General features: G+C 41.2%; 1 protein-coding gene across 1 annotated transcript in view; it reads right to left on the reverse strand.

Moving 5' to 3' along the window:
- LOC110001931 (vasoactive intestinal polypeptide receptor 2) overlaps positions 1-13,588 on the reverse strand; it is a 42,267-nt gene that overhangs the window by 10,984 nt on the left and 17,695 nt on the right. The window contains exons 3-6 of the mRNA XM_020657513.3: positions 9,658-9,771; positions 7,107-7,198; positions 885-982; positions 429-561 (exon numbers count right to left, since the gene is read on the reverse strand). Coding sequence (XP_020513169.1) covers positions 429-561; positions 885-982; positions 7,107-7,198; positions 9,658-9,771 — 437 coding nt within the window. The remainder of the gene's footprint in view (positions 1-428; positions 562-884; positions 983-7,106; positions 7,199-9,657; positions 9,772-13,588) is intronic.

A 13,588-nucleotide genomic window follows, 5' to 3' on the forward strand; every position in this document is an offset into this window, starting at 1 on the left:
GATCTTGTGTTTATGTCGATGGTTTTCGATCAGCCTGCTGAGTCATCTTCATCTGTCTGCGCCCTGGTTTTTCTCCGTCTGCCGGTGCTCTTTATTAAAACTGAATCAGTGTAACACACAAGGCCTTTTGCAAATCCTCCCTTAAAGAATTTAATGATCAAGTTTTTTTATGTGACTGATTACAGCCATGTTGATTCCACTGTTCACACTCAGAATTTAGCCGCATTCTACAATATGAGACTTCAAGTAAAATGGGAACAAAACAGTGGACTGTCACTTCATTGAGCAAACAGCGTCTCAGTTTCCTCCTCTGAGACAGCTGTACTGTTCACACACGAGTGTGCATCTCCCTGTTCTCTGTTGCTGCTTCACTCGTCTTCCCTCAGGACACGACCCGGATCGGCGAGGAGAAGGGGTGATGACCTCACCAGAGACGGCTGGTTGGAGCACTGCGAGTTCCTGTTGAAGAGGATGTCGTCTTTCACCAACACCGCCACGGCTCTCAGGATGAAGGAGAAGAAGAGGTTGAGGTGGATGTAGTTCCTGGTGCAGTGGAGCTTTCTGAGCAAGTGATACACAGAATACAGATAAAAGGATTCACAAAGAGATGTTACAAAACCATTTTTGTTTCATTTTCTTTCATTTTTTAGATTATTTATTATCTACTTTTTTTGTGCTGTTTTGCACTTTCATTGTATTTTTTTTCAAGATGTCCGGATAAAGGAGCTACTGATATGTTTTTTAGCGGACAGATTTTTACGATGGTCACAGATTAGTGATTTGTGTTTCTTTGCTCCGTTAATGATCTGGTCCAACTTCTAACAAGTCATCCTAAAAGCTAACTAATGGGGGGAAATCTAAGATGTATAATCATTCTCTCTTACCTGAATAGACAGAGGATGGCACTCCCTGTGGTTAAAGCGATCAGCGACAGACTGTGACCCAGAGTGTACAGCGTCTGCACGACCACATAGAAGACCAGCTGCAGACAAAGAGAGGCATGGAGCGGCGTTATGGGTCATTATTCCAGCACTTTTCTCAAAAGAAAGATACCTCTAAAACCCAACGAGCTTTAAAACTTCTGAATGAATGTCAGGTTACTGATGCAGAAGGTAATACATCTTAAAGGAGCAATATGTAACTCTGACTCCTAGTGTATAAAAAATGGGTACAATCCAAATTCAAAACTCTAGAGTTGATGCTCACTCAGGTTGCCATGTGGTGGACACTGAAGCTTCAGTGTTTATCCAGCTCTGCATGGGTCTGTAAACCTTTCTGTGTTCTAGCCTCTCTCCATTTTTCAAAAGCATCTCCAATATTGATCCTAGTTTGAGCACGTTTCTGCTCGTGGAGCTTATTAGAAACATGCAGAGGCTTTTTAGGTCGGGTACAACCACTTTTATCTGAACCACTTCTCTTGCCCGCTGCTATCGTGCAACACCTGTTGGTAAACGACAAACAGAGGGGCTTCCAAAACGGCTGGGTGGGGTTGCCTTTAAACTGAATACCTTCTACCTTCTACAAACAAATACAGATCATTCAGGACCAAATAGATAATTTCTTAATTAAAGCTTTCTGTTTGTGTGGTTTGTCCAAGATTGTCCTGGTTTCAATCTTAGTGTCCTGACTCATTAAACACTAAATGTCTCTATTTAGAACCCAAGTAACAATATCAACTACAAGCAGTGAAAATTCTACTCTCATGGCATCCTTGGTTTTTAAATGATTTCTTGGCAGGAGTGCTAAGCCATGAAATATTGTCTCCAAACCAGAAGAATACGGCGGCGGTATGTAGTATATATGTGCATACGCTTGGATGTATTGACCCGCTTAAAGGTTCTGGTTGGAGGGTTTGAGGGTACTCTAGTTCATCACTTTGGTCCACATTAAAACCGCAGATGTACTGTTTGATAGATGACATTGGTTTCAAACACTCAAGTCTCCCTCAGGACGAATTCAGAATCCATCCTAAGACTTTGATTTATGAAAAAAAGATAGTGAAAGACATTTCAGTGCTTTCCACATAATCACAAGGAATAAGAGATTAAAATGGATACTTACAGAAGCAAATGTTAATAAATTAAATGATTTTTAAACGTAATTTACAACTCTTATGTTAAAATTAAATGACTGCTGATTTTGTTAATGATGGATAGGCTTCAGATCTGAAGATATCTGCTGCACTCGCTGCAATGAAAGTTCACAGATTAGTGCTGAAGTGAAATGACAGAAAGCATTACTAACATGAAGGAGAGAGGTAGAGAGAGAGAGAGAGGACATCACAATGGACGATTCAGAGCCATTCGTGACAAAAAAAAAGATGAGCCAGATAAGTGAACAGGACGGAGCTGCAGCCAAAAAAACAGGAACCCACTGGACGGATCAAGGTTTAACTTAGTGTGAGGACAAAGACACCAAAACCTTGATACAAAGACATAAAAACCTTGATACAAAGACATAAAAACCTTGATACAAAGACATAAAAACCTTGATACAAAGACACCAAAACCTTGATACAACGACATAAAAACCTTGATACAAAGACACAAGAACGTCGATACAAAGACACAAAAAACCTTAATTCAAAGACACAAAAATCTTAATTCAAAGACAAAAAAACATTAATTCAAAGACACAAAAAACCTTAATTCAAAGACACAAAAAAACATTAATTCAAAGACACAAAAAACATTAATTCAAAGACAAAAAACATTAATTCAAAGACAAAAAACCTTAATTCAAAGACACAAAAAACCTTAATTCAAAGACAAAAAACCTTAATTCAAAGACACAAAAACCTCGATACAAAGACACAAAAACCTCGATACAAAGACACAAAAACATTGATACAAAGACACAAAAACATCGATACAAAGACACAAAAACATCGATACAAAGACACAAAAACATTGATACAAAGACACAAAAACATTGATACAAAGACTGATATTCTTTCACTTTCTCTGTAACATTTTAAATTAAGGACACAATATTCACCAACACTTATTAGCATGCTAATTAGTAGTATACAGGCTACTTATTAGTAATTATAGAGCACTTATTAGTACCTTATTTTGCATGACCATAGTCTGTAGCTAATAAAAGCCATTAAAGGAAGAATAAGCGATTTTTTGATCCATTAGATGTCGCCATAGAGCTCCAGCATGAAACCAAAACAAACTGCTGTTTTGAATTCTCCACTAATCCTCCAGCGACACACCTCCAACCCCTCTCCACTCGTGTTCACACAAAGGAGTGTAGAGCAAGACAAAATTGTTTCAGGTCGTGCTCCATAATCCAACAGTAAATGTGCCACATCGTAAACGATTCACTGTTACAGTGTTAGATGACATTTCACTGTGACATTTATACGATCGTACAGAGTATGCAAACGGCCAGGTCTCTCGTGCAACGCGGAAAAAATCCACTTGTACAGTTATTGAACATTTGGCTAACCTGAGTGTCTGCCTACCCACAAAATGTGAAATAAACCCATCCAGTCCTTTGTTTGTGGTCTGTATAAGTCTTACAACACAGAGAAAAATGCTCCGTTTCAGATTTGCTCTCCTTGTGATGTCACAGTGGGATTCTCGTAAATAAAAACCCTCCCCTCCCCTGGACTCCACCCCCAGCCTAGAGCTAAACTTTTTTGCAGCATTGCCATTTTTATTCTCTCTACAGAGGAGTGATGTCTACCGGGAAAACTCAGGGGGCGGGGTCACTGCATTTAAAGAGACACACACACCAAAATGGAGCGTTCTGAGAGAGCTGGTTTATACAGGGTCACAAACCTCCTCTGGTGCTTGATTCATGTTATATTTTGAACAAAGCACAGCACAGATGTTTCATTTAGATCACAGGGGACTGTGATCTGTGAAAAAACTGTGGGAAAAGCTGGAGAAGGGGGGGATAATATGTCCTCTTTAGGTCCCATATTATGCTTTTTCTGGTTTTATATGCTCTTTAGTGTGTTTTCCAAGTGTCCTGTGCATGTTTAGGCACATCTATGTGCAAAAATTCAAAGTCCGCGGAAACGCGGCTTCTCCTACGTCCTCCTGTTAGCTGTAGCATTAGCTGCATGTAACGCTCGGTTCTAGCCCCCCTCGATAAAAATATGTCAGTGCGGCGTCATTGTCAGTGTGAGATCACTGATCTAAGTCCATTGGCTCATTGTGGCAAGCCCTGCAGCTCATGTTGAAATTTGGCAACTGACCAATAACGACAGAGCGGATCGGCGGACCAATCAGAGTAGACTTGGCCCACGTGGGGTCTAACAGTCTGGGCACAGCAGAGCGTAGCTGACGGACTCAGGGCGTAGATGGAGCAAGGAGGAGCAGTACATGAAAACAGACACTTTTTTCGAATTTTAGCTATTGTGAACGTACAAAAGTAGGTACATAGATTAAATATACGAAAAGGGCAGAATATGGGCTCTTTAAATATATATTTTTTCCATGCAAATGTATGAAAAAGGAAGGGGGGTTTTAAAATGGGTTTTGTTAACTCCTCCTTTTAGAAGTTCTGTTCCCCTTCACAGAACATTGATAACAGAGTGTGTCCAGCATGTGATGAAAGAAGGTGTTTTGTGCTTTGAATAAACGTTCGTATCCGATGTGAAAACACTGATTAGAGAGTTGGAGGACTAAAAGAAGAGAGACTGTTTTGTTGCCGTGATCACTGTTCTTTTTACTCTGTGCCAGAAAAATTCCTGTTTTGAAAATCAGAACAAAGACATTGAAATGTTCCCAAAAGATATGTGTGTGTGTGTGTGTCTCTGTGTGTGTGTCTGTCTGTGTTGTGTGTGTGTGTGTGTGTGTGTGTGTGTGTGTGTGTGTGTGTCTCTGTGTGTGTGTCTGTCTGTGTTGTGTGTGTGTGTGTGTGTGTGTGTGTGTGTGTCTCTGTGTGTGTGTCTGTCTGTGTTATGTGTGTGTGTGTGTGTGTGTATGTGTATGTGTCCTGTTGTCTTGCTTCCTCAAATAAAAAAGGTGTTTGATTTCCCTTCCTGAGCTCCTCCTCAAAGTGAAAATAAAAAAAAATCAAAGTGTGTTTGTTTGAGATGACGCTCAAAAATATGTGACGTTAAAAATGTGTCTCCTGTGAGAGAGAGAAAGAGAGCGAAAGAGAGAGAGAGAGAGAGAGAGAGAGAGAGAGAGAGATGTCCAATATCATGGATGCAGAAGTGCAAAATTCTCGCACCAACTGAAACGGCTCACTGTGTAAAGCCTGTCTTATATTCTCTCCGGTCTGTCAGGTATTTTTGGTTGTTCCTGTTATCGTTCCTTTTATTTTGGAACTGCATATCTGGAAATCAGTGGCATGCTTTTCTAAACAAACACAACGTAGCATTTAAGAAAAGATAAAAGATAAAACATGAAGTCTGTTCTGTGGATGTCACAGTGTGGTTCTCCTCCAAGGTCTGTTTTCAGAGAAAATATGAGCAGTGAGTTTCTGTCTAAGTGGTTCCTGTCTTTTTCTCGTGTCTAGCCTGTAATGGTACAGCTCAGAAATGTTTGAAATGAGTTTTTTTACGAGATGTCTGAGTCCTTCTCTTTCACACAGCCATCCTCGTCCTCCAGTAATTCATGAGAAGTCTCTGAGAAATACATGCCCTCTCCTGTCCTCAAAAGTAAAAGTGCTGGAGGCGGATGACGAAAAGAGACTGCTGTTCAGAGGACTTGGGAGACGAGATGAGGAGGAACAGAAAGAGAAGAAGAGTTGAAGAGGTAAAAACTGAAGGTCGAAAAGCGAGAGAGCGACAGACATGCGGGGGAAATTGAGGGGAGAGAGTTAATTGAACAAGCACAATGGGTGATTCAGAGAAGGGCCGGTCGTGACCCGAACTGAACTGAGGTTCGGGAGCAGCAATTATCACAGTCAAGGCCAAATCAGGTCAAACGTTCTCCTCAACACAAACTCATTTTCCATCTGCTTCCTCAAACAGGTTCAGGTGAAGAAGGAGTCACATCGCATCCACAAGATATGACAAAACTACGTTGGTACCCTCAGGTATATGGTACTGAAGATTATCCACAATAAGATAACATTTCTGTATTCTCAGTCATCACCGTGTTGGAGCAGATCCAAATCAGAACAAAAACGGGGCACGCATCTCGTGCTAGCTTGCAGACATCTCAGGTTTGGAGATCAGGAGGCAGGTAGACTGATAAAAAATGGGTAAATTATACCTTTAAAATAAACGGTCCTTTCGTCAATAAACCTGCAATCTTCTCTGCAGGAAGCGCCAAAAACTATCCTGACTCTTATGCACAGGTCGTCACAAATACATCACTGCAAGGCGATAACTAAAGGAGGTAACAAGCCAGTTATGGGGGCGTCGGAGGGCCTAGCGGTTATGTCACGCTTGGCCCATGTGCCGTGGGTTTGAATCCGACCTCAGTCCTTTGCTGAATGTCATCGCCCACTCTCTCTCCTCACAACAAATCAATAAAGGCAAAAAGGCCCAAAAATTAACTTAAAAACCAAAATACAAAAGAAAAATACAAACTAGTTAAGGTGAGCAAAGGCTGTGATACCTGCTAATTAGTCCTAGCATATAAAGATCCTTGAGCTCAGAATTTTTGGATAATTTGTAAAACGAATAATTGACAACCCAAGACATGATTCTCCAAGAGGCTGCAACAACAGAGGTTAAGTTTAGTAACTGGATCAGCTGTGTTTATGTCTAGCAAATAGACAGCAGTCACTCCAAGAGGCCACGCCCCTGCTAACGTATAATGTTAGCATTCACATCTTTTTGAAAGGTGCTGTAGCAATCTAAACTGTTTTGTGCACCTGGCTGTAAACATTTTTATTTTGGCTGCAGAGTTGAGAATTTTAAAATGGGCCCAAATGAGGACTGATACATTTTTGTAGCCAGCCTCGAGTGGCCACTTTAGGAACTGCAGTTTTTGGCACCTGCACATTTCCCTAATTTTTCATTCACTAAAGCTGTTTTTTTTACATATGCCCCCCTTTTACAAATATCTAGATCATTTCAGGAGGACTGCTCTGGATGTTCTCCTGACCTGGCTGTTCCCATATGCTCCTCACAGCAGGAGACAGCAACAAAAAACAGGAGAGTAAAAGACAACAGACGTTTACTGTACCTTGTCCTTGCTGGTGTCTGACCCACACACGCTGGAGATGTTCGGGAAAACATCCGACCATTCCCCTGACGAGCAGTTCCTGCTAATGTTACCTGTGAGAGAAGAAGAGATTAAGTACACAAAATGATCTGCGCACTTCATCTTCTGAAGCATCTGAAACCTTCCTCCTCTTGTCTTCGTTAAACCTCAAAAAATGTTTTAGAAAAAGTCTGAAAAAAATGATGGTCAGGACATAAAGGTGGGGCTGAACAAAAAAAAGACAGTAAACAGATTTTTTTTTTAAAACTGCAGTTCCTTCAGAGGCCACTTGAGACTAGCTCAGAGCATGAGTCAATCCCCATTGATCCAAATATAAAGATTTCCAACTTAACAGCAGAACTTAAACACGTTTACAGTGTGGTAAAAATAAAAAGCTTAGATTTGCGGTCTGCATTGAACCTTTGCCCGAGCTACAGTTGCCTGTGTCCTGCATTGTTGTGTTAGCATGCTAATGTTAGCGCTCTTTAGTTAGCTCATAGCTTCATATTGCACATAAATTGACACAGAATAAGCGTGATCTAAAAACTCTTACTAACATCCAAATAATCAGTGAGTATGTTCTTCTTCTTCTCTCTAGTTCTTGACTAAAACAGCTTTTATACACAAGGGGAGGAGCCGGCCGTCCCGTCCATGTAAACATGGCTCTGACAACAACACAGCCAGCGGGACTCGAGCTTCTCGCTCATTGTAGACAGTCAGGACTCAGAGAGACATTCACACTGGACAGACTTTATGATTTATTGATGTGTAAAATGTTTCACATCCTTCCTTTAAAGTAACATTACCCAACACTGGTCAACACACATTTATGCAAAGTGATATTCTTTAAGGCACATCGAGCTCCTGAGGGGTATTTGATCGTGTGTTCTTATTACAAAATCCCTGCAGTGCACTGAAAGTTCATCTCGTTTGGAAATTCCCAGAATGCATTGTGAAGAAGAACTAAGCATCTCTGGCTCAGTGACTGGAAATAACGTCACCACACTTCTGCTTCAGCACACTCTCAACAAACCGTCCTCACAGTGTCACAGCGGGGTAAACACAGCTGAAGCTCGGGGAATGTTTAACAGTATTTACATGTTGATGTTTCAGCTAACGGGAGACAATACTGTTGTAACATGACTGTGAAGTCCCACAGCAGCAAACTGACCAAACTGTTACTTTTGAATCTACATATTGGTGCAGCTTTGTTATTCATGTTGATGTTTGTTGGAGAGTTTTTAGTATTTGCTACACTAGTGGGGATGTGGTAATGTATTTAATACAAATAAAGATAATAAAGACATTTAATGTAATTCAACCAGCTCAATCTGTTAAATGCTACTTATAAAAAATGTCGCATTTTTATCAACAGTCTATGCTGATTATGATAACTGTTGATAGTGAGCTCCCAAGTTTAAATAAAGGTTGAACGTATTGAGAAAAAATATCTATAGAATAAGCTTAAAGGAGCAATATGTAACTCTGACACCTAGTGTTTAAAATGGATACTGAAGTCATTTAGTTATTTTGATTACATCATTAAGTCTAAAACAAGAGACATTCAGACGTCAGGATGCTGCAGATGAGATGTGTTCACTTACATAATGAGTCTTTAGTATTTCTTTGAAATGATGTCACTTCAGGAGGGTTAAAATCTGTCCCACACAGAAGCGTCAGTGTGAGCGTTTGGCTGCGAACAAGCTGCCAGGTTCTTACAAATGTTCAGCCCTCAATGTAAATCAGAGCACGGCTCATCCAAACCGCCATCTGGTCACCGGGCTGGACAAGGTCTGACTGATCAGCAGGGAATTCACTGCACACATTCATACGTTACAGAGGGTAAGAAGAGGGGAATGCACGAGGTAAAACGAGGATAGTTTGAACTCTGAAGCTCGCTCTACACTTCGATCAGTTAGAGTCAATGTTTTTGCTTTAACAGTGAGTTAAAGTTGTTGTTTGAAGATATGCAAAGAAAAGAAGTTGAGGAAGATATTGAACGGCTCAGGAGCTCCTTCAGTGAGCGATTAGTGATGCCACCACTGCAGCCACAATCTACGCATCTGTCAAGACCATCTACAAAGAAAAAACAGCGTCTTTTAACTTATCGTTTGAGGATTCACTGAACTCTCCTGATTTCATTAATCTACCCAAAATGAGTCATCATGATTTTTAATCTAGTGAAAGGTTTAATCCAAACACATAAAATCCATAAAGATCCAGAGAACTGTTCAAAAAAACTCAGCTAATCTGCTGAACTTTTGATGACACCTCATAACAGCCAATGAGAGCCTTTGTTGAAAGGAGGTGCCTCCCCCTGTTCTGACGTCCATTTGCACGAGTCTTGTAGCCAATTAAATTTTCTTAACATGGATCTTGCTGCTTCTATCAAGTGTCTGACAACAAAACTACACAAAGAGCAGCACCTCCACCTCAGCTCAAAGACGTCCATGCACAATATATCCACAGAAAAACAGAAATAAGTGCACACACTCGTGAGTTATTATTGACTGTGAATGAATGAACAACTCACCATTTCTGCCAAAAACTGTCCTGAGAACTCGGGGACACGGGATGGTGATAGTCTTTCCGGACTCAGCTCTCTCCCAGCATGCAATGTTGTCCCACTCGCCTTTACATCCCGACCCTGTCAAAAAACAAAACAAAATAAAAACAGTCGCTAAGATGCTAAGACTGCTCCATTATGTTTTCTCCGCTCCTTTCTCATTGTAATAGCTTTGATTGATACTAATTTTGAAAAACAATCATTGGCATCTTGACTGTATGACCTGTTAATTTTGTTTCTGGATGGCAGACGTTAATAAAGGGATGTGCTGACTGACATGAAAGGCTTCTGTACCGCTTTTGAGTCACGCTGACTGACCCCCGCAAAGAGACAAACACGTGCAGACGACCACGATTCTGTTGAAGTAGAACTTTGTGACTGCCGTGAGACGAGGTTGAACTGACATGTGGAGGATTTAGAAGCAATCAGGGAGACTTCATGAATAAAATAAAAAACAACAACACACAAACAGCCTCCCCTCAAAAATAGCTCTCCCAGGTCCCTGCATGAGTTTTAATGGGTGCAAAAGTGCTGACGGCGAAACTGAGCAGTCGACAGTCAGCGATAGATGAACAGAGACAGTGTGTTGGTAAAATGAAGCTGCCGTCTCAACGTCCCGGCTGAAGAACCACACAGACAAGACAGACTGCTACGAGGGCATCAGACCATAAAGAATGAAGAAAAAAAAGAAATTGCTATAAAAAGAAAGCTATTAGTGTCAAGACGAAATATTCCAGCTGAAGGCGATGATATTCAGAACAGACCAGCATGGTTTTCTTCATCTTTGTCCTCCTTCCTCCATTAAGGCTCTGATGGTGTGTGAAAATGTTGTGGTGCATATAGGACAGAAGTTTTCAAAAGTGTTGGGAAAGTGAGCCTCCCCTGAAAGGACACAGCGTCCAGGAGGCGTCCTAACCAGATGCCCAAAACCACCTCAACTGGCTCCTTTCCACTCCAACTTGGCTCCTCCTATCTCTAAGACTGAGCCCCGACACCCGCTTTGGGAAACTAATTTAAGCCGCTTGTATCCGCGATCTTATTCTTTTGGGCACAACCCACGGCTCGTGACCCTGGGTGAGGATTGGAACGAACATGGACCGCTGAATCGAGAACTTTGCCTCCCTTCTTCAATATTAAAAATGAGGGTCAGAAGCATAAGAGGCTAAAGACTTAGGATAATATGGTCTAATATGCCGTCTCCTTAAAGGGATACTTCACCCGTTGAAACATGAATCTGTATTGACATTGGGAAATACATGTAGTAGAAATGTGAAATAAATTTTGAAGTTGGAAAAGGCAGAAAGTGTCTTTTTGGCTCATGTGGATGAAAGACACCAAACCCCAGAATGCACAGCACCCCGGCAGCAGTCGTCTCGCCGCTATATTTGTTTTTTTGCCATTATCAGCTTTCTCCATAGAGCCTGTTAGCATAGCTTCCAAGCAATATGGCGGACGTTAAGTTTCAATTCTGGGAGTGAGTTCCCACCCACTGATCTGTGATTGGTCCGTAGCTTCAGTGGTCGAAAATATGAGGAACTGGTGTTGTAGTTTCACACTGCTAACTGCAACAGCTTCCAGTGACGCAAAAATCGTCATTCTGCGTCACTGGAAGCTCCTTTAGACTCAGAAATACAAAGATTTCCCGTCTCAGGAGAAAATGAGGGCGGGATGCACGACCATTCAAAAATACTACCAGGTTTCTAATGATACAAAGATTAATGCAAATGGGTGAAGTATCCCTTTAAGGTTGTTCTGACCTCCCACTTCAATGCATTTTTCATTTTGTCTCCTGTTTGATTTATAGCGTAGTAGCTGAAGAATTGTCTTCTCCTCTTGCCTCGCCGTCGACGCTCGACATTCAGTTCATCAGATCACTGAGCAGATTTTTCAAAAGACAAGCCGGAGATTAGAAGAAAGAAGTGAATGTTCAGAGGTCAACAAGTTGTGAAAGAAAGGGACAAACAGAAACACAGAGAGCGAGAGAGAGAGAGAGACAGAGAGAGAGAGAGAGAGAGAGAGAGGAAGCAGATGTCTTTGGGGTAAAAACAGCTCTAATACAAATCTGAAGTCATCAGTGCATACCCGCTAAGTGAGCCTTCCTCTTTGTGTGTGCTTTCACAGAAACTCTGAGAAAGACATCGGGGGGGGGGGGGGGGGGGGGGTATTCGTCTGGTTGAGGTGGTTAGCTTGGCCTACTTTGATTCATTCAGTACAACAGACTTGTACATCCCTGTAGTAGTGCAGTATTCAAAATACTCACAACGACGCTACGTTAGTAACGTTTTGGTACTGAAACGTTGAGGATGTACTCTTGCAGTGTGCGAGAGTTTGCCTACTGTTCTTGTCAGCTTTGGTAACTTTTTCTCACCCTTAAAGGAATATGCAACTTTTTCATCCAGCAGATGATATTTTCTGAACTTTTTTTTTCTGAAAGGAAAAAAATGGGTCACTGGAATGGGTCCTGTTTGGAGCTAATGGGTCCTGTTTGGAGCTAAAAAGCTACCAGGAGAGTTACCGTTTCACTGTTTCGGCCCACCATCATAACTTTGCGCGTACCATTTTATCTTCAAATATTGTTCCAAATTTTCCAATGAGGACAGTTTGTGTATAGAGTTATGAACATATACCACATAACCTGTACACTTCTCCAACTTTAACATTTCTCAAAACTCCATAGTGCACCTTTAATGTTAATTTTGGTGATTTATTGTTACTTTGTTGTTCATTTTTATCTCTGCTTTTTAAGGTGATTGTTTTAAAGGGCGCCTTTATATAAAATGTATCATTATTATTAAGTGAAAACAAGAAATGAACAATTTGCCAATGAGGAAGTGCAAAAAAAGCTGCAGTTCCTAAAGTGTCCACTTGAGACTGGCTCCAAAAGACCAACAACTCCAATACACACCCCATATTAAAATGTCAATTTTGAAAGTAGAAATTAACATGTTAACAGCCTGGTACAAAAAAATGGTTTTGGTCTTAGTTCATTTTTTTCATCTGCACACACTGTACGGTGGGTGAATTTCTTTATAACTCACAGATTTTGATTTCATGAAGGATTCGAGTTATACTTAAAGGTGTGATGGTCTTCGCTTTGAGTAGCCGCGTTGTTGTGAGGAGGCTTAAGGTCCGCCTCAGCTCCAGCTCTTTGCCTCTCATCATGGTTGACCACATGTTTGATCGAGTCCTCATTTCCAACATGGCAGCCACCATGGATAAGCTTCTAAAACATCCCTTCAGAAAACCAATGGCCAACATCACTCAAGCTGCTTCCATTAAAGTTTTGAGTCTATGGAAATAACAGAATATTGTTTGCCTCTCTTTTGATTTTCCCCTAGTTTAACATTGAAGTTTAAGTTCTGGTATCGTCACAACTACTTGTTTGGAAAAGCAAAATGATCCTGATTTTTCAGTCTAAACCCGGGCCCTGTTTGTTGAAGAAGTCGGTGTCATGTGAGGTTTGGAGGGCCGATCCCCCCCCACCCCCCGATAGAGCTCAACGTTTAAGCGTCTTGTTTGGAGATGTTAAGCAGAGCTGCAGAATCAGACAAAAGCATGAGAGCCTGTTAGCCCGAGCGAATGAAAGAAATCAACTCTGAAAGAAAACTGCTTTTCCCAGCAGATTTTTTTTCCCCCGTGGACAATTTGAGCCATGTTATTATTTAGCTCTTCTTCGTGTCATTGAGCTTTAATTAACACAGCAGGGGGGGACTCGGTTGTCCAGAGAGCAAAGTCAGCCTCGTTAACACTGCAGGAACACTCAGGCTAACACAACACTGCTTTTTTAGGCTTCACTGTCGCGTCTGTAAAACACACACACACAAAAAACCCCAACTCATAATTAATTTGTTTTACGTGCACAATCCGCCTCACATAAGACCGCCGACTGCGCGTAAGA

Source organism: Labrus bergylta, chromosome 4 (assembly GCF_963930695.1).
Source record: "Labrus bergylta chromosome 4, fLabBer1.1, whole genome shotgun sequence".
NCBI classification, from domain to species: Eukaryota; Metazoa; Chordata; class Actinopteri; order Labriformes; family Labridae; genus Labrus; species Labrus bergylta.